Source organism: Lagenorhynchus albirostris, chromosome 1 (genome assembly GCF_949774975.1).
Source record: "Lagenorhynchus albirostris chromosome 1, mLagAlb1.1, whole genome shotgun sequence".
Taxonomy (NCBI): Eukaryota; Metazoa; Chordata; class Mammalia; order Artiodactyla; family Delphinidae; genus Lagenorhynchus; species Lagenorhynchus albirostris.
The window spans coordinates 3,135,823-3,156,222 of record NC_083095.1 but is presented as its reverse complement, the minus strand read 5'-3'; the positions used below and the strand labels follow the sequence as shown (position 1 = coordinate 3,156,222).

The following is a 20,400-nucleotide window of genomic DNA, read 5'->3' as shown; positions in this document are numbered from 1 at the left end:
ACGGTGGAAACCACCACACACCAGGACACCCTCTCGCTGTAAGTGAAAGAAGCAGGATTTATATGTTGGACACATTCAGAATGCCCTTCCTATGAAAACATCAGCACGTTTTAGATAGTTTGGTATTTGTCATCCTAGTCAAAGCACTGGTCACTAAGTGCTGTCCATCACACTGAAGGCCTACGAGGAAGCCACGCGTATTTCTGGAGATCAGAAAAGGCCGCCTTGGAACTCGAGTCCAGAATCCTGAGCCTTGCGGTTCTTCTGGGTCGACTCCTTTGCCTGTGAACTTCCTGCTTGTTTGTAGGAAGTGACGGGTGGGTACCTGGCGGCCCCAGGACAACAGCAGTGTGAAAAGTCCGAGGACCCAGGGCGCGGCCCAGCTCTCGGCGCCCCGAGGCTGACGTCGCTCCGGCCCTATTAGCTCCGCCCACCGCCCTCCGTGCGACTCTGCGGTGCAGTTTGCGAGATGCATCCGTGCTGGGAACGCATCTTTTTCTTTTTTCGGCTGGTCCCTGGCCAAGTGCTCCAAGATGGCTTCCAAAATCGGCCGGCCTCCTACCCGCCCCCGCCCGCCCCGCCAGCACGCGCCCCGCGGCCGCAGGCCCAGGGCAGAGGGTCCCCAGGCCGGCCCCCACCCCTCCTCTCGGAAGCCACGGAGGGTCGGCTTGGCGCACCCGGTACGCTTCGTCGGCTCTTACTGCTCGCCTGGAGCGCCCTCATCCCTCGGCAGCGTCGCCCCTGCTCTGTCTTCTCGGGAGCAGGTTTACATCAACAGCCGGCAGGGCCGGGCTCCTTGGACTGGGGTGTCCGCCTGCGGCCTCTGCCCCCAACCTCGGCCCCAACCGCGTCTCAAACGTGGACGAGGGCGTCGGTCGGGGTGGTGATGAGGGAGCTCCCTTGCTCGGGTCTGTGGAGACGGGCCCTCCAGTGGCCCCGGGGAGGCTGAGATGGCCCAGCCGCCCGGCCTCGCAACCGGTCAGGTTTGGGGTGCACGGAGACCCACCAGCGCTCTGGCAGCAGGGCCCGGCGGCCTCCTGTGCCCCCAGAGCCTGGCCAGCGCCCGCCCGTCGCCAGGCCCACAGGGCACAGAGACCTAGTGGACGCAGGGGCCCCTGGGGAAACCGGACCCACCCCCTGAAACCGAGGCGGAGGCCCACGGGGCCCAGGGCACCACGCCCGCAGGGAGGAGGGTTCCTTCACAAAAAGGTTCAGCTCCGAAGAACTTTAGAGAGGCCCTTCGCGTTTATATACTTAAAGGGGGGGACGATTTCCCTAAATTGTCCTTGCACCTGCCCTCACTTGGAGCCGCGCTCAGAGCGCGGGCCTGTCCGTGGCCTCTCCCGAGTTCGCCGAGCCCGCAGCGCCCCCGGGACGCGGCGCTCCCAGCCCTCTGCCCGCCCCGCCCCGACGCCACTTCCACCCGGGACGTCCCCGAAGCCCCCCAGGTCTCCCCACGTGAACCGGCTCTGCCCGCCCTGGGCCCGCACGCTCCCGCGCCCATGGCTCCCCCTCTCCCGGGCACCGGGAAATGCTGGCCACGGCCTGCCCTCCCCCGCCCCCCCCCGGTCCACCTCCCCCAGCCCCTCGCCCTGTCCCTCCTGGCCCCTTGCCCTGCCCCTTCCGGCGCCACCAATGCTCTGCCACCTCCCCTCCCTCCCCCACGGGAAACAGGTTTCTTCTTGTACCCGCTTATTGCTGGCACCCCAGAAACGAAGCTGGGCGCGCCCGCAGGCCATCGGGAAGCAGCGGCCTCTACTCACGGAGGAAGCTGGGCCTTGGGAGCTGGACCGGCGACCTGCCCGCGGCTCGCACCCGGGGGCTCCGAGGGCCGAGCGCCAGCCCGTGTCGTTCCTCAGTGGACGGTCAAGTGAACAGTGAAGCTGTACCGAAGTGTCCCAACAAAGTCAATGCCCCTGATACGCCCACGAAAGTCACAATAAAGGAATGGCTAATCAGGACACATGTTTAACTCAAGATATATTAAGATGCAACACTGTAATGACAGCTTATTGTTTAATAAAAATCAGGGTCTCCAAGGTATAATCTGGAAGCCAAACGTGCTAGGACACTGCTGGTGGATGCACTAAGGAAGGCACCGTGTGCAGAGCCTCGGTGAAACCGGGCCTAAATAATCCATAACGAAGTATAATTTCTGTTTTGATTCATATAAAAAATTACAAAATATTCCCTGCCCCAAATTCTTACGTTACGGAAAGGAACCGAAACCCTAGAATGAGGTGGTTTTACAAAGGTCTGAGACTGGAACCTACAGTACGGCTGCCTTTAGGACGCAAGCAGCCTCGGGCCGGCAGGCTCCAAGCCGAGGTGCTGGTGCTGGTCTGGGGGCAGCTCTCCCGGGACGCTCGCTGGGGCCCGGCCGGGTGGGAGTCGCCCCGAGCAGGGGAGCCGCAGCGCCACTCAGTAGCCTCCACCTCTCCGCTCTACTGTGGGCCGGCGGTACTGTTTCAGGTTAGGCTGGATGTCCTTCTGTGTGTCTGTCTGTTAAAGAAAGTGACAGACACTCAGCAGAGGCCGGGATGGGCGCGAGCGCGGCGCCAGGGGAACCGGTGGGACGCCCACCTTCTGGTTCGGGCCAACACACTTCGGGGGTCTCAGCACCGGGACCTTCCGGGTCGCTCCGGGGGCAACCACTGACTGCAGCGCTGGGCTGTAGTACAAGGGCTGCTTGGTCACTCCCGATAGCTTGAGCTTGGGCAGTGCCATCACGTAGGCTGGTCCGTGTCTCCTGGGATGGTCCTCCTCTTGCTTTAGGGGCTGTTTCTAGAAATAAAGCAAAGGTCAGATGAACATACAATGCTTTCCACTTTGTGGGAATTGGGAAAAGCAAAGGGGGCTCTTTTGTACTACTTTTGCCTCATACAATTTCTTGACCGTGAGGTGTGACGGTGTGGTGACTGGACAACACGTACCGCGTCCCAGCCCCCTAGATGTGCGGTGGCCGCTCCCTGGGCCGGGGCCAGGGTGGACAGCGGGGGAGGCCGTGCAGACGCACGTGCAGCTCCAAGGGCCGAGGCCACGGTGACGCTTCCCGCTCGGATTCCCTGAGGTCGGCCAAAGCGGCCTGCAGCCAGCTTCTGTGTGGCCAGTGCGCTAAGAATGGATTTCACATCTTCTAATAGTTGGAGAAAATTTCACGGCACGTGATTATGAGACTCCAGTTTCAGGGTCCACAGTTTTATTGAAACCCATCCCCACCATTCGTTTTTTTTTTTTTTGCGGTCCGCGGGCCTCTCACTGCTGTGGCCTCTCCCGTTGCGGAGCACAGGCTCCGGACGCTCAGGCTCAGCGGCCACGGCTCACGGGCCCAGCCGCTCCGCGGCATGTGGGATCCTCCCGGACCGGGGCACGAAGCCGTGTCCCCTGCATCGGCAGGCGGACTCTCAACCACTGCGCCACCAGGGAAGCCCCCCCACCATTCGTTTACGTATGGTCCGCGGCGCCACCGGCCAGAAGAGTGGGCAGTCGCGCCAGACGTTATGGCCGGCACAGCCTGAACCCTCACTCCGGGGCCCTGGCAGACAGCGTGCGCCTCGGCTCTGCCGCGGGGCGGGTGCCAACTGCTGACCAAGAGGGAGAGGAGGCCCGGCAGGGAGGGCAGTTAGGGGCAAAGTGAGGGAGGCTCAGCGGGGGGGCGGGGGGGCGCTTCGTCCCCGGTTGGCGGCCTGAGCAGCTGAAGGGGAGCCGCCTTCACCCGCCCTTGGAGGGAAGGCACGGGGACAGAGGCAGGTCTGGGGGAAGAGACAGGAGATCGGGTTTGAACAAACCGATCTGGGTTTGAACAAACCGATCGGGTTTGAACAAACCGTCTGGACACGGGGGTCCGGATTTCTGGAAAGCAGCCTGGCTGCAGGTATACCTGCGTCCTCGGCTCCCAGCGCAGAGTGACACTCAACAGATGCTGGGCTGAGTGAGAAACGATGGAAGGCCACGGTTACCACAGAGCTCGGTGCCAGCCCACAACTGTAAAGCTGGGGGAGCCGAGCAAAGGGGGCCCCGCCGCACATGAGAGAAAGGGGGAGCTATCGCGGGATGCAGCTCTGCTTTCTACACCAAGAAGCGCGCAAGGCCACCTCTGTGCCAGGCGCAGCGCTCCTCTGGGGCTGCTGCTCTCGCAGGGGCTCAGCGGCCGAGTAGGGACGGTCACCTGGGCCAGTGTTGGCTTCCTGTGCCCCGGCTAGGGTCCTCTGCGGGCACAACGTGCTTGGGCACCGGCCTGGCCCTGCGGCTGGGAGGATCCCAGCCCGCGACACTGTGGACCTTAGCTGGGGGCGCAGAAAGGCCGGGGGCGCAGAGGTACCACCTGGCGTGGCGGCAGGTCGCTGACGGGCGCACTTTGCAGGCAGATGTGGCACCTCCCCAGGTGGCATCTGCGTCAGAGAGACACGGGCCCCTGAGGGTGTCCAGTCCCAGCTCAGACGGCCTGATCGCTCAGTACCTGCTTGCTGCCCTCCTGTGCCGGCTGCCAGTTGTTACTGAGTAGTTCCGGTGCCACCGGCCGCTTGGGGCAGAGAGCGGAGGCCTTCCTCCTGGGCCTGGCTGGAGCCTGCTTCTCAGCTGCCCTACAGGACGGAAGGGGCAAGGGGCGCCTCTGCTGAGAACCTGGCCGCCACAGGGCTTGTCGGCCTCCTCTGTCCCCAGTGTGGGCTTGTGCCTGTCGCCCCTCCTCTCACCCGAGGAGCTTATCTTTTCCTTTCCTGTCTCAGCCTGACAGCCTCTGGGCTCCGGAGCCGTGGGCCCAGCCCTGCCCAGTGACTCGAGGTTCGGGTCAGACGTCACCCCCACGTCACACACGCACGAGGGGACAGAGGGGTGGAGTCCGAAGCCCTCAGGGCAGGTACTTCCAATGGCAGGTGTCGCCCAACACACACGCCCTGGAACCTCACAGCGAGCGAGCTCAGCCCGCTCCCCCCGCTGTGTGCCACGTGACCCTCCAGGGCTCAACACCACAGCCTTGGCATCAACCGCAAAGCGGCCACAGGCCCTCCCTCCACCCTGCCGTGATGCCACTAATCGCCTCCTTTCGGGGGAAGATACCAGAAAGGAGCAAGGTGCGGGTTCCCAGAGGGACCGGCACTGTTCCCGGGAAGCAGCCACCCATCCGCGTGGCCCACGGGAACCCAGCAGGGCGCCTACCTCTGTTCCTGGAAGTAGGGGTGCTGCAGGGCCTGGTGGGCAGTGATTCTCTCATCGGGATCATAGGCCACCATTGCGTGCAGGAGGGAGAGGCATTGCGGGGACAAACTGGCTGTCAGTAGAGGTATTCCTGATCCCTTTTTAAAAGTAAAATCAAAACTCATAGCTCTCGACCTGTATTGAAAGCCCAATGATAATAAACGATCACGCCGTCATTTAGAGCACGTGGCCAGTCCAGCATCACGACCCTACAGGGACCTGCACTGAAGGTAACAGCTTACAATCTAAAGAGGGCAGGGGGCAGGGGGGCATAAAGCCCATAGAATACAAGATCCTCGTGGAAACCGTGGACTTTGGGTGAGAATGACGTGTCAGCACAGGTTTGATGATAGCAGACATGCCACCCCGGGGCCGGTGCTGGTGGCCGGGAGGCTGTGCACTGCGTGGGGCCGGGCGGTAGATGGGAAATCTTTGTACCTTCTGCTCAGTTCTTCTGTGAACCTAAAACTGCTCTAAAAAAATTAAGTCTGTTTTTTTAAAAAGGGTGGGAGGTCGTGAAATCTGTTACGCTGTAAGTGTAAGAAAACTTTTTCTTGAGAAGACTAATACCACATTCCCACCAGAAAAGAATGAAATAAAGTTTTAAAAAAGAAAAAGAAGGGCTTCCCTGGTGGCTCAGTGGTTGAGAGTCCGCCTGCCAATGCAGGGGACACGGGTTCGTGTCCCGGTCTGGGAAGATCCCACATGCCACGGAGCGGCTGGGCCCATGAGCCATGGCCACTGAGCCTGCGCGTCCGGAGCCTGTGCTCCGCAACGGAAGAGGCCACAACAGTGAGAGGCCCGCGTACTGGAAAGAAAAAGAAAAAGAAAAAAATCCAGCATGGCTGTCATCTCCTTACCTCCCTAGGGTTCTGGGAGCTGCTGGGTGCTGCCCACGCCCCCGAGTCCCCCTTGAGGGGTCAGGGTGGCCAAGCTGCCGGCTCTGCAGGGTCTGTGCGTGCAGCCTGTGCTGGGGAGCCTTTCCCACCCAAAGACCTCTGTGGCCTGAGTGAACATTCCCGGGACAAAACCCACGTGCCGGGCTCGTGGGGCTGTGAAGAGGCCCCTGGGGGCGACAGAGGCAGGGCGGGTCCGCGGTGGTGGGGCGGCCTGTGGGCTGCACTTACCGTTTGAACTTGGTGATGGTCTTCCCAGTAGGTGTGCCAATGACGTCGTGGATCCTCGAGATCTGGTCCAACTCGTTGGCTCCGGGGAAGAGGGGCTGCAGGCTGGGCGGGCGGCCAGGGCTGTGGTCAGGGCGGCGGCCTCCCAGCAGAGGGACCTCCAGCCCCCCCGCCCATGCTTGGGCCTTCCTCCTCCTACTGTCCCTACGGGTCGGTGTCTTTCTAAGGGACAGGGCCACACTCCCGTATCTGCACAGCAGGTGCCTCTGCCGGCTGAGAGATGAAAGCCCCCAGAGCCTCCTTACCGGCCCGGGGAGTTTAATTGACAAAAATTCAGGCTGGGTCAGGTCGGGCTGTGTAGACAAATGAGGTCCAAGGAGCGTTTTGGTTTTGGAGCAGTCACGGATTTGGGAATTGTGGATAAAAGATTTTAGACCCATACACATTACAGGCCACAAAGAAGAGTTTAAAAACGTAGCTCTGGGCTTCCCTGGTGGCGCAGTGGTTGAGAGTCCGCCTGCCGATGCAGGGGACACGGGTTCGTGCCCCGGTCGGTCCGGGAAGATCCCACATGCCGCGGAGCGGCTGGGCCCGTGAGCCACGGCCGCTGAGCCTGCGTGTCCAGAGCTTGTGCTCCGCAACGGGAGAGGCCACAGTGGTGAGAGGCCCGTGTACCGCAAAAAAAAAACAAACAAAAAAAACGTAGCTCTGACGGTAAGATGACTTCTATTCAGGGAAAACGGCAGGAGCTCAGGCCGCAGGGGAGAATAGGAAACGCAGAGGAGCTGGACGCCTCTGAGGTGCGGCAGGCCGGGCACAGAGTGCAGTCAGCGAGGCTCAGCGTAGGCTGCCCAATGCCCTGAGTGGATGCCGCCAGCACCAGCGCCTCTGACATCCCTCCAAACTGACTCAGGGATTTTAGCACGGGAGAAAAGATCATTTGTTGGTACTTTAGTATCAGTGAAATCACCACTCTCCTTTCCAAAAATAACAGTCACTTATCAATACGAATGATCTAGAATCAGAAGGCGTGTCCCGAAGGGCCCAAACGTCTGTATTTATCAAGGGGTCAGTTGAGCAGGCGGGACTGGACGACCCGGGTCCTGCCTGCGCTGGGCTGTACCATCCTGACGTGCATCACCCCAAGGTTAAACCCACCCACCCGTCCTGCATGACCCACTACGAGCAGGTGCCGCCCCACCTCCTCCCGGGGCTTCTTCCACCCAGTGCCCCCGCCGCCGGTGGACGGAACAGGCCCTCCTCCCTTCCCGGGCCTCTGCCCTGGCCCTGCTGCGCCCAGCGGTAAAGCACAAAGGCTGGGGGAGGGGAGGACGGTTAGGGCTGGGGCTTCCTGGACTCCATCCAGCTCGCCCTCACTCCCGGGGCCAGAGCACCCCACCCGAGCGACTGCACTCTGAGGGTAGACCGGGGGGCACCGCTCGCACCCCGCCCCCATGGCAGGCCCCACGAGGTGGCAGTAAGCACGCCTCGACTCTTCCTTCATTTGTCTTCATCAATCCCGTCGCTGATGGGGCCAATTGGAGAGGCCCACCGACCCAGGGCTGGGGCGGGCCAGTGGGAAAGAAGTAACTGACAGTGTTCTTTCCTCCACACCCAGAAAGCAAGGACAAGCGCTTGACACCTTTCCTGTCGAGTTAAAAAACCACCATGACACCAGGACTGTAAACTCGGCACCGCAGAGGGAGGGACTGGCATGAAGCCACCGGACGGCCGAGCCCCGCGTGGACCGGCCTCAGGACCCTGACGCAGCCCCCCAGCCCAGCAGCAGCTGCAACTCGGGCACCACCTGGCCATCTCATAGAGCACGCAGCCCGCGCTCCACAGGTCCATCTTGTAGGTATAGAAGCCATCAGTGAGGAGACACTCTGGGGCCCGGTACCAGCGGGTGGAGATGTATTCCGTGTACGGCTGCTTAGAATAGATACTCCGGCAGGACCCAAAGTCCCCTAATTTCAGGACATCCTGCTGCAAGGGGGGAGAGAAGCAGGGACAAATAACATCTCATCAAGCAGCGACTGTAATACAAACCATTTCAAATATTTATGCACCAACGGGAAAATTCCTAGCACATAAACTAGCTTGTAGAACATAAAGTACTGGCTTTATAAGCACCTGAAGTAGCCTGTAGCAGGTGAGGAAGCGGTATTTCTCTTCAGTGGAACACATTTACGAATATTCTGGCTATGTTTAACAGACATTTCAAAACGTCTACAGGTTGTGGAAATTTTTAAGTCGCAGCGTAAGTCTACAGATGAACTCTACACCCCGGTCACATGCCCTGTTATGCCTCAAACTCCCCACCGCGTCCAGTGCTTCTGGAAGCTTGGTTCCCATTCGGGGGAGGCTGGGGGCCTGGCCTACACCACGTGGGATCCTTGAAGGAAGTCAGACAGCCCAGGGAAACAGGTTTCAAGGTGTTTCTTCCATCTTCTCTACCTCTCACATTCAAGTAATAAAATTCATGCCGTCGATCAATTTGAGGCCTCTGGCACCTACAGCCAGAGCAAACATTAAGCAGCAGTTCTCTTAGCCAGATTACCAAGAAACCTACCCTAACAGCCTTTTACCTCTGTTCCCATTCCCCAATAGGTTCAACAAAAATTACAAGGCATATTAAAAGGCAAGAAAAAACAGTCTGAAGAGACAAAGCATGCATCAAAACCAGACTCAGATACGGCGCAGGTTTTAGAATTTTAGAATTCCCAGACAGGAAATTTATAATAACTATGGTTAATTTGTTAAGGGCTCTAATGGAAAAAGAAGACAGCGTGAAAGTTCAGATGGGAAACGTAAGCAGAGAGATGGAAACCCTAAGAAAACATCAAAAGGAAACACTGTAACAGGGACTTGCCTGGTGGCACAGCGGTTAAGAATCCACCTGCCAATGCAGGGGACATGGGTTCAGGCCCTGATCCAGGAAGATCCCACATGCCGTGGAGCAACTAAGCCCGTGAGCCACAACTGCTGAGCCCACGTGCCTAGAGCCCGTGCTCCGCAACAAGAGAAGCCACCGCAATGAGAAGCCCGCGCACCGCAACGAAGAGTAGACCCCACTCGCCGCAGCTAGAGGAAGCCCGTGTACAGCAACAAAGACCCAACACAGCCAAAAATAAGTAAATTAATTTATTTAAAAAAAAAGAAGACACCACAATGAGAAGCCCGCGCACCACAACGAAGAGTAGCCCCCGCTCGCCACAACTGGAAAAAGCTGGCATGCAGCAACAAAGACCCAACGCAGCAAAAAATTTAAAAAATTAAAAACAAACAAACAAAAAACACTGTAACAAAAATTTTAAAAGACTTTGATAGACTCAACACAGCCAAGGAAAGAATCAGTGAGCTTGAAGATATGCCAATAGAAACTTCCCAAACCGAAATGCCAAGCAATAGAGGAACGTCAAAAACAAAACCGAACATCCAAGAACTGTGGGACAATTTCAAAAGGCGTGGCACACACACTACAATGTGGTTGAACCTCAACATAACGATGCTGAGTGAAACAGACCAAGGAAGAGTATATGCTATGTAATTCCATTTATAGAACGTTCTAGCTCGTCTTTGCCTGGGGACAAGGGACAGGGGGCAAGGATTACCAAAGGGCAAGAGGGGGCTTTCAGGGGTTTTGGATTTGTTTGTGAAGTTGACTGGGATGATGGATTCGTGGGTGTACGCATATGCCCAAACGGAGCAAATTGTACACAGGCATAGTTGAAGGGCTTTCAAGTGAGACGTATCAGAGCTCAAATCCTGCCTCTCCCACTTTTATCTTTAGAATGTTTAGCATGATGATTTGAGCGGAGTTTATTTTGTATATAGTATAAGGAGGGCGCCTTCTTCCAGATGCACAGTTATGCTGATGGCATTTACTAAATTAACCATTTGTTCCCAAACTGGAAGGAAAGAACCAAACATGTTATAACAAACATGGTATCCACTGGGATTGAAAACATATCCAGGGAAAAGTTTTTATATTCTACCTTTCTTCTGATATCAATTTTTCATATAAAAGTTCTTACCTTTATTAATATATTTTCTGGTTTTACATCTCTGTGAAATATTCCATTTCTGCATTCAATATAAAAGGAAGGACAATTAATTGTGCCTCGTTCATTCCAATTCTTTTATACTATATTCTTAATGAACGGTAATACATTTTATTAACTTGAAAGCTGCCAGGTCTCCAAGTGCCTACCTGTGCATGTGATCAAGGGATTTACACAACTGGTACATATAGTGCATAATTTTTTTTTCCGATAATGGGTGTCTTCTCCCTGTGCAGTCAAGGAAATAGCCAGATATGGTTACCAATGATCCGTATCCGCTTTTTCGAAACGAAAGATGGAATCCATTTTTATTTAGCAATGTGTGAAAATCTAACTTCCTCAGTGAAAATAACCCGGAGTAGTTCTAGGAAGTATGGAGTCTACCTACAAAATATGCCATTTAGAATCCTACATGCTGGCATGATTTCATTTAAAATCACAGAGCGCCAGGCCTTCTGACTGCAGTCAGGACAGTGCTGAGCGGATCACCGCAAGGGCAGCTCGGTATGGAGGTCCTAACACAGCCTCGGGTGGGCCTCCAGGGCACCCTCCTTCTCGCTGATTATGAGCTCAAATCCAGGGTTTTCCTCGGCTTCCTGGCTACGTGGAGATCTCCGTCTTTAAGGGGATGGATTACGTTTTCTTAACCCAAGAAGACCAATGGCTGCTCTCACTTGCACAGCCGCACGTTCCTCTCTCACAGAAGGAAGCAGTCACTGGGCGCCGGCTGACAGCGCCCTGCAGCAGCCTGTAAGCTACACCTTCTCCCCTCCTGCAGCTTTCAGGATGCTCCAAAGCTCTTAATACCACACTCCAGCGTCAGAGCTGCCCTTGCTCTCGAAGGTGTCACATTTTACTTGATTTTAATATCAGAGGTATGTGTTTCTAAGCCATTAGGTTTTAAATCTGCAAAATACCCACTCTCACCTAACAACTCAGAAAACCACTTTCCCCTCCCTCCGTGAGCACATATCCCTCTAGACATTTTTCATCCTAAGCTTGCAATTTCTGTCGAAAAATTAATGTATTCTTTTTCTCGCATAACAAGACTGTTTATGTTAATAATAGAAAGTAATTTAAATTACAAAGCGTCTAAGTGCAATGAATTCTTTCCATGACATACTATAATCCTTTTATTCTGTTTCACGTAATTTATCATCAGTTTTCCAGAATTTAAATTGGAAGAATTAAAACTAAGACTTTGTCAGCTTCCCCCCACTTGAGGAATTTTATCAAATTATTATCTACATAAAGGTGAAAAGAAAGTAAAATTTCTACTCTCTGTCTACTCTGCGAGTAGACCCCACTCGCCGCAGCTAGAGGAAGCCCGTGTACAGCAACAAAGACCCAACACAGCCAAAAATAAGTAAATTAATTTATTTAAAAAAAAAGAAGACACCACAATGAGAAGCCCGCGCACCACAACGAAGAGTAGCCCCCGCTCGCCACAACTGGAAAAAGCGAGGCTGGACGAACCTTCGTGAGGCTCGGCCCTCTTCGGGCAGGGGGTCTCGCTGCCCACTGACTAGCCCGGCTCTCCAGACACCCCTTGGCAGACTCCCTCCCAGCACAGGGCTCTCAGGACCCAGGAGCCCCCGAGTCCCCGGGGCTTGTGAAGATACAGAATGCCCCATCATCAGCCCTGGCACTCCTGGTTCAGTAGGTCTGCGGTGGGGCCCCAGAAGCTGCCTTTCCAGCAAGTTCTCAGAATGGGCCACCAGGCCTGGTCCCTCCCCTTAGGAACTGCACCCCATCACATCCTGCTTGTTTATAGAAGGCTCCAGCCACATTCACTCAGGGACATTTCTGCGCGCCCCCAAAGCTCTCCTGCTGCATCCTGTACTCACGCTGCTCTGTTCCTAGAAGCACTCTTCCCAGCCATGTCCACACGTCCACATCTTATAGCGTACAACTGCCGTTACAGTCATCTGAACTTGAACTCAGAAAAGGTGGACTCTTTTAGGAAAGGTCTAATCCATCCAACCTTCATAAGCACCTAGGGAGCTTTGAAAAAGTAGATTCCAAGGCCCAAACCTAGACCCAGTGAATCACAAATCCAGGCAGGTGGGCCAGGAATCTGCATTTTTGGCTGCCTTCAGTCCCCAGTGGCGGAGGACTCTTGGGATGCCTGCCCTTCCTTTCCTCCTGGGCCTCCCCTGCTCCCCCCATTCACAGCCGTGGGACAAGGCCACGACTCCCTCCCCTGTCCTCCGTGAGAGCGCCTGCCTGCACACGGGGGCTCCAGGTGGACAGAGGGGCCCTCATGAGCCATGTGGGCCACTGGTCTGAACCATCGGAGTCCACACCCTTGACAAGGAGGGGACTGACCGCGGACTTTCACACTATTTTCCCAAAACAAGATCCTAACTCGCCAGGTTCCCACCAGATGCTTGCTCACAAACATCTTGAAACAAACACACATAGTGCAATTAATAAACCACTCTGAAGCTCCTGGTATGACCCTTTACTGAATGCCAGCTGACTGCAAACAGTATTTCTCTCTTTTGGCTCTCCCGACCAAATTAATTCTCCCAAGTTAATTTTTACCCAATATTCTCATTAAGAAGGTACTAAAAAATGTCATATACAATACCAGCAATGTAAAAAGTCTGAAGTGAACACAGTGATCAACTATGGCACTGGCTGTCAGTACCAACAGAAGGAAGAGGGCCTCCAGTGCAGCCAGCACTGCAATAGAATACCCAGCACACTGCCTTCTCCCAGGAGACCCTGCACCCAGGCCCGCGCCTGGCTTTCCTGGTCAGGCTTGGGGGTGCATTCTGGGTCCACCATGCACAGCCAAATGCCCACAGTCTACACTATGCCCTGCGGCGCCGGGTGAGCGCGTGCTTGCCATCGGCGTTTCCCGAAGGGGAGCCTTGCCTGCTGGCAGGCTGTCCGGAGAGAAGTTACAGGGTAGCAGGTGGGGCGCCAGGCGCAGCATGGAGCTGGAGCCGCCACCAGCACCCCTCTCTCAACAAGACAAACTTCCAGGAGGCGTCCTCCCAGTTCTGCTCTTGGAAGCTGGCTCGTCTCAGGCAAGTGCTCTAAGTTCTTGGAAGTTCAATTGCCGCACCTCTATAATGGAGTTGAGCTCACAGAAATGGGAAGAGCAAATGCAGGGACACAGAGCAAGCACACTATAAACTGTAAAGTCATTACGATGATGATGGTAACGACAGCAGCTGACCTTGACTGAAGGCTACACAAGCCAGCACTGTGCCAAACACCTCACACATATTATTACTCCTCACAACAACCCTAAGAGTCAGACACTATGATTATCCCCATTTGATAGACAAGGACTAAGGCTCAAAGGGCCTAACCAGGACCGACCATCATGAAATGCACACGGCACTGCGCGTGCTCTACCCAGTGTGTTGACGTGGGACATCCAAGCTGCGTCAACACAGCCAAACTGGAGCGGCCCTTCCCAGAAGCACCTGCATTAAAAGTAACAGGATGGGCTTCCCTGGTAGCACAGCGGTTAAGAATCCTCCTGCCAAGGCAGGGGACACGGGTTCGAGCCCTGGTCTGGGAAGATCCCACATGCCGCGGAGCAACTAAGCCCATGAGCCACAACTACTGAGCCTGCGCGTTGCAACTACTGAAGCCCGCACGCCTAGAGCTCATGCTCCGCAACAAGAGAAGCCACCGCACTGAGAAGCCCGCGCACCGCAGCGAAGAGCAGCCCCCGCTCGCCTCAACTAGAGAAAGCCCGTGCGCAGCAATGGAGACCCAACGCAGCCAAAAATAAATAAATAAAATAAATTTATTTTTTTAAAAAAAAGAGAGAAAGGAAATGAATGAGCACTCTGCAATACAGGGGACTTCATAAGAATGCGAACAGAAGGAAGTTCCCTCTCAGAGGGATTATCTGAGCAGGGAGCCCTGCCTCATTCTGAAGCATAGAGTAGAATGTCGAGCAGCAGAGCCGGGAAAGATGCTAGAAGGGGACAGGCTTGAGGAAGGGCTGAGCCGCCGCCGCCCTCTGCGCCCTCCTCACCACGTCACCCAGCCGGCCTGAACGCCTCGTGGCTTTGCTCGTTTGCAGCTGAGTTCTGAGCAGACAAGACTGCCAGAAAAACACCTCCCATGAGTACTGTACGTGTACAGCCCAGTACTGTATATTTAGATGAAACTACTGCACAAATGATTTTGAGAACTAAAACAAATATATGGGAACTACAAGCTCTAAAAGACCTTAGATTGGCTTTGAAATTATTCTACGTACCTCGTATTAGTTCATAAATATTCATGTCCATAAGTTCACATATTAGTGCAAGAGAACCAGATTTTCTGTCACTGAAGAAAAAAGCAGGTTTTTAAAATGTTTTCTTTTTCTTGTCTTCATCAGAAAAAATAACCAAATATTTAATTCATTTGTAAACACTTCTGATAAACACAAAGCACTCCTATATCAGACAAAGATTAAAGTGTAATGATTGAAACAGCAGAAGTTTTGATTTTTAATCAATGTTTCAGGCAAAAATAATTTAAATAATAGTAAAACTCTACTTCAGGCAAAAATTCTAAAAGCCCCCCTCCCCACAATTTTTAAAGAGAAGTGTCTTGAAAATCGAAAAGTTAACTATCAGCAGAAAGAAGAAATGAGGTTTGAGGAGTTGTAGAAGCAAAACAAAGAAAGCAGGATTTGATTCATGCTCTGTGGCTGCAAATGTAGTTTTAATTTGCCTAAATTACTTCCATGTGATTGGGATACATCCCAGTGCAGGGAGCAAAACCAAAAATCCAGCCGAGGCAAAAAGGAGGAAGATGAGTCACATCACACCCCTGCAGTGTCACCCCCGGACCCTGCTCCAGGCGCCTCTGGTGGGGCTGGAAGGGGTCCCCGCTGTCACTCAGGACAGTCAGGAGGCCCACGTGCAACCGTGCACAGAAGTGCTTTGCAAAGTGCACATAAAGCACCCACAGCACAGGCAGTGCTGTGACCGTCACATGCAGACTGCGGTTTCTGGATCTGGCCCCAACTAATGGCTCAGAGCACGCGGGCCAGGACGCCACACAGCCATGACAAGACATTGCATTTTGAGTTTAGAACTGTTCACCTCCTGAACAGTTAAAATCTCCTGCACTTTAAGGGTCAGAGGCTGCGGTTTCTTGGCTGGCTGTACAGGCCAGGCTTCCTGCTGAGGGGTGCCTTCTCAGAGCTCCAGGCCAGGACCCCAGCCCCAGCCCCTGGCAGACAAGCCCCTCCAGACAAGCTGTGCTCTGCCTTCTTGATCAACAGGTAAACCTTACGGAAGCTACTCTATAATTAGAAGAGAAATTAAAAGTCCCCTGAAAGTATGTCAATTGTAGTAAGAAAGGCTGCATGAGACCACACAGAGATGGCAAGTGGCAGCAATAAAGTGCAGCTCCTGAAGGAGGACAACAGGGCCTTTCCCAGTAGGTCACAACTCACACTCGGATGCCCAGGGCCACCACCGTCTACACAGAAGCCCAACTGCTACAGGAGAGGAACCATTTGAATGTTGTTTGCTTTTATGAGGTGGAGTCACTGAAATGAAGGCCTTTCCACGTTAGGACTCAGATACAGACACTGGTCCAAATAAGTAAGTGACTTAAGATAAAATAAAAATTATTATTCTCTGAGCTACAAAGCAAATATTTAAAATGCCTACCATGGTTTTCTTTCTTAAAAAGAGATTTAATAATTATCATCAATTTTAGATAATGTTTAAAGCCCCATATATACTTACAAAACCACTTCGTGCAAGGTAAGAATGTTTGGGTGTGGATTCAGGTGCCTCAGTGCTTGTATCTCTCGTAGATTGTTCACTTGCTCAATACTATGGTGTAGGTAAAAATAAAAAACTAATTTATAATTCAGTCAACTTCAGGTCAACTTCAAGCCCCCCTGGTGAATTATTTTAAACATTTAAGAAAGAAACACTCAGGCTTCCCTGGTGGCGCAGTGGTTAGGAATCCACCTGCCAATGCAAGGGACACGGGTTCGAGCCCTGGTCCGGGAAGATCCCACATGCCATGGAGCAACTAAGCCCGTGAGCCACAACTACTGAAGCCACGCGCCTAGAGCCTGTGCTCCACGATGAGAGAAGCCACCACAATGAGAAGCCCATGCACCACAATGAAGAGTAGCCCCTGCTCGCCGCAACTACAGAAAGCCCGTGTGCAGCAACAAAGACCCAACACAGCCAAAAATAAATAAAATAAATTTTAAAAAATGAAAATATATAACCACAAGAAGTCTAGTGTAAAGTTATACAGCAGATTTATTCAGAGCAGTCCAAAACCAGAAACCCAAAAGTTCCTCAACAGGAGACCAGATAAACAAGTTGTTTTGTAGTCATAGATTGGAATGAATACTACTCAGCAGTAAAAAGGTATGAACTACTGGTACGACAGTATGGATGAATCTCAAGGACTTTATGCTGTGCTGAAGGAGCTGGACACAAGAGCACAGACTGTGAGATTCCATTTAATATGAATTTCTAGGGACTTCTCTGGTGGTACAGTGGGTAAGACCCCGCGCTCCCAGTGCCAGTGGCCTGGGTTCGATCCTGGTCAGAGAACTAGATCCCACATGCATGCCGCAACTAAGAGTCTGCATGCTGCAATGAAGATCCCGTGTGCCGCAACAAAGACCCGGTGCAGCCAAAATAAAAAAAATAAATATATATATTTAAAATGTAGACATTTGAATTTCTAGAAGAGGATACAGGGAAACAAAACAAAACCCAGAACAGTGGCTACCTGCGATGGGGATGGAGAACTGAGTAAAAAGGAATATGAAGGAATTTTTGAGGGTGACAGAAATGTTCTATGTCTTGATTACATGGAGATATCTACTTGGCAAAATTATACAGTTAAAAAACTTGCATCTCCAGGCTTCCCTGGTGGTACAGTGGTTGAGAGTCCGCCTGCCGATGCAGGGGACACGGGTTCGTGCCCCGGTCCGGGAGGATCCCACATGCTGTGGAGCGGCTGGGCCTGTGAGCCATGGCTGCTGAGCCTGCGCGTCCGGAGCCTGTGCTCCGCAACGGGAGAGGCCACAGCAGTGAGAGGCCCGCTTAACGCAAAAAAAAAAAAAAAAAAAAAAAAAAAGTGCATCTCAACATATGCAAATTTTGCCTTTAAAAAAAAAAAAAAATTTGGGACTTCCCTGGTGGTCCAGTGGCTAAGACTCTGCACTCCCAATGCAGGGGGCCTGGGGTTTGATTCCTCGGCAGGGAGCTAGATCCCACATGCCAACTAAAAAATCCTGCACACTGCAACGAAGATCCTGCGTGCCGCCAACTAAGACCCGGTGCAGCCAAATACATAAATAAATATTTTAAAAAAAGAATTGTATAATAATAACCAAGTGGGGAAGGAGACTGGGTGGAGGTATAGATCAAATAAAAATCACAGGGGCTTCCCTGGTGGCGCAGTGGTTAAGAATCCACCTGTCAATGCAGGGGACACGGGTTCAATCCCTGGTCCAGGAAGATCCCACATGCCACGGAGCAACTAAGCCCGTGAGCCACAACTACTGAGCCTGCGCTCTAGAGCCCGCAAGCCACAGCTAGTGGAGCCCACATGCCACAACTACTGAAGCCCGTGCGCCTAGAGCCAGTGCTATGCAACAAGAGAAGCCACCGCAATGAGAAGCCCGCCCACTGCAACGATGAGTAGCCCCCACTCACTGCAACTAGACAAAGCCTGCACATAGCAATGAAGACCCAACGCAGCCAAAATATAAAGAAAGAAAAAGAGAAATTTATTAAAAAAAAAAAAAAAACAAGAAAGACAACTTGGTCATGTTGCAGACCTTACACAAGTAACTAACTTCATTATCTCCAAACTAAGACTTTGAGCCACTGAGGAAAACGGTCCTCAGGAGCTGAAAGCACGCCTCCTGACACAGTACTAATGCACTGGTTTATTATACCTTACCCGGACTTCATATGAGCAAAGATTACTGCAAAAGCCATCAATTTCTGGGAGGAGGTGGGGTCAAAGGCTCCAAAACCAAGCTCCTCCGGCCTGTGTGACTCAGCGTGCTTTTCCCGTTACTGACTCTTGTTTCTCACATCACCCACACAGCGGCACGAGGTGACTGAGGGTTCAGTTAGGCAACGATAAGCAGAGCAGAAATGGATTTTTAAAGGAACCTAAAATTATTCTTCAAGTGAATAAGATTAAACTGTTTTATAATGATGATAGATACTCTGGAACTCTAAAAGCTAGAGATATTATTTTCACAGTTGAAAAACAAAAATAAAACCAAAGAACAGCATAAAACTTGTGGATCAAGGATTAGTGACACTGGACCATCCAATAAATTATTAGCAATAATATTCCTAGAAATGACACCAAAAGCAGTTGTCTTTCTTCTAGAACCTTCTTCTAGAAACTATAAAGTCATTTCTTCCTGTAAATCAGAAATAACAGAAATACCCTTTTCAACGTTAGAAGCTATGTGCAATATGACTCATTCCGGACCCTCTATGGTCATTTTCTGTTTGTTATTTTTATATAAGTTTATTTATTTATTTTTGGCTGCGTTGGGTCTTCGTTGCTGTGTGCGGGCTTTCTCTAGTTGCGGCGAGTGGGGCTATTCTTTGTTGTGGTGCGCGGGCTTGTCATTGTAGTGGCTTCTCTTGTTGCGGAGCACAGGCTCTAGGCACGCAGGCTCAGTAGTTGTGGTTCACGGGCTCAAGAGCGCAGGCTCAGTAGTTGTGGCGCACGGGCTTAGTTGCTCCGCGGCATGTGGGATCTTCCCAGACCAGGGCTCGAACCCGTGTCCCCTGAATTAGCAGGGCTCAAACCCATGTCCCCTGAATTAGCAGATTCTTAACCACTGTGCAACCAGGGAAGTCCTGTTTTGATTTGTTTTTTACTTTTAATTTTGAAATTATTTTAGACTAACAGAAGAGTTGCAACAATAGTAAAGGAAGTCCCCTTCACCTAGCTTCCCCTAATGTTAACATCTTACATAACATTTATCAAAACTAAAAATTAACATTGGTACAAATCTATTAACTACACTAGACACTTTATTTGGATTTCCCCGGTTCTTCCATTAATGTCTTTTTCTCTTCCAGGATCCAGGAGACCACACTGCAATTAAGATGTCATGTCCCCTCAGTCACCTCCACTCTGCAACAGCTCCACAGTCTGTCTTTGCTTTTCGTTATCTTCACAGTTTTGAGGAGTACTGGGCAGGTATTTTGTAGACTGCCCCTCAATTTGGTCTCTTCTGATGTATTCTCATAATTCAGCCGAGATTATGGATCCGTGGGAAAGAACACCATGGAGGCGACATGCTCTTCCCGTGCTGCTTTATCAGAAGGTACATGATATCAATATGTCTTATTACTGATGATGTTAATCTTAATCATTTAGTTAAGCTGGCATCTACCAGGTCTCTCATTGTAAAGTTACTATCTTTCCCTTTCTATTTTCTATTCTTTATCAGCAAGTTAGCAAGTCCAGCCCACAGTCAAATGGAAGGAAATTAAGCCCCACCTCCTGGAAGAAGGAATATCAAACAATTTGTGGATATAAGTTAAAACCACCACAGTGATTAATAAATATTTGGGAGGAGATCACTCGAGGCTGTGCAGAAATTCCGTTCTATTTATTTATTTAAACTTTTTTGGCCATACCACAGGGCATGCAGGATCTCAGCTCCCTGACCAGGGATCGAACCCGTGGCCCCTGCAGTGGAAGATCAGAGTCTTAACCACCGGACCACCAGGGAAGTCCCAGAAATCCTGTTCTCTTTAAAGTTTCACCTTACTAATTTTAGCATTCATCAGTTTATCTTGCCTGCAGAAATTATTACTACGTATTCTAATGATGATTTTCCATTTCCCTCATTCCTCTGTATTTATGAATTAGAATTCTTCTGTAAGGAAGAATTTTCCCCTCATCCCAATTTGTTTATTCATTCGGCCATTTATTTACATCAGTATGCACTCATGGTTATTTGAATGAAGAGGGAGAGAGAGAGGTGCACACATGGGTTAGTATACATACACACTAGC

The 20,400-nt window shown here is 52.1% G+C and overlaps 1 protein-coding gene across 2 annotated transcripts; it reads right to left on the bottom strand.

Annotated features, from left to right (window-relative positions):
- Positions 1–1,963: 1,963 nt before the first annotated feature.
- MOK (MOK protein kinase) lies at positions 1,964–14,684 on the bottom strand. 2 transcript variants are annotated; one of them, XM_060165268.1, is made up of 7 exons: positions 14,619–14,684; positions 8,128–8,306; positions 6,324–6,425; positions 5,158–5,331; positions 4,460–4,583; positions 2,584–2,784; positions 1,964–2,502 (listed from the first exon to the last, which is right to left on the bottom strand). In XM_060165268.1, exons 2-7 carry the CDS (start codon positions 8,169–8,171, stop codon positions 2,422–2,424), a joined length of 726 nt encoding a protein of 241 aa, XP_060021251.1. In that variant the 5' UTR covers positions 8,172–8,306; positions 14,619–14,684; the 3' UTR covers positions 1,964–2,421. The 2 variants fall into 2 exon arrangements, with proteins under 2 accessions (XP_060021251.1, XP_060021258.1); XM_060165275.1 differs by lacking the exon at positions 14,619–14,684 and having other exon boundaries at positions 8,128–8,404.
- Between the last annotated feature and the right edge of the window lie 5,716 nt (positions 14,685–20,400).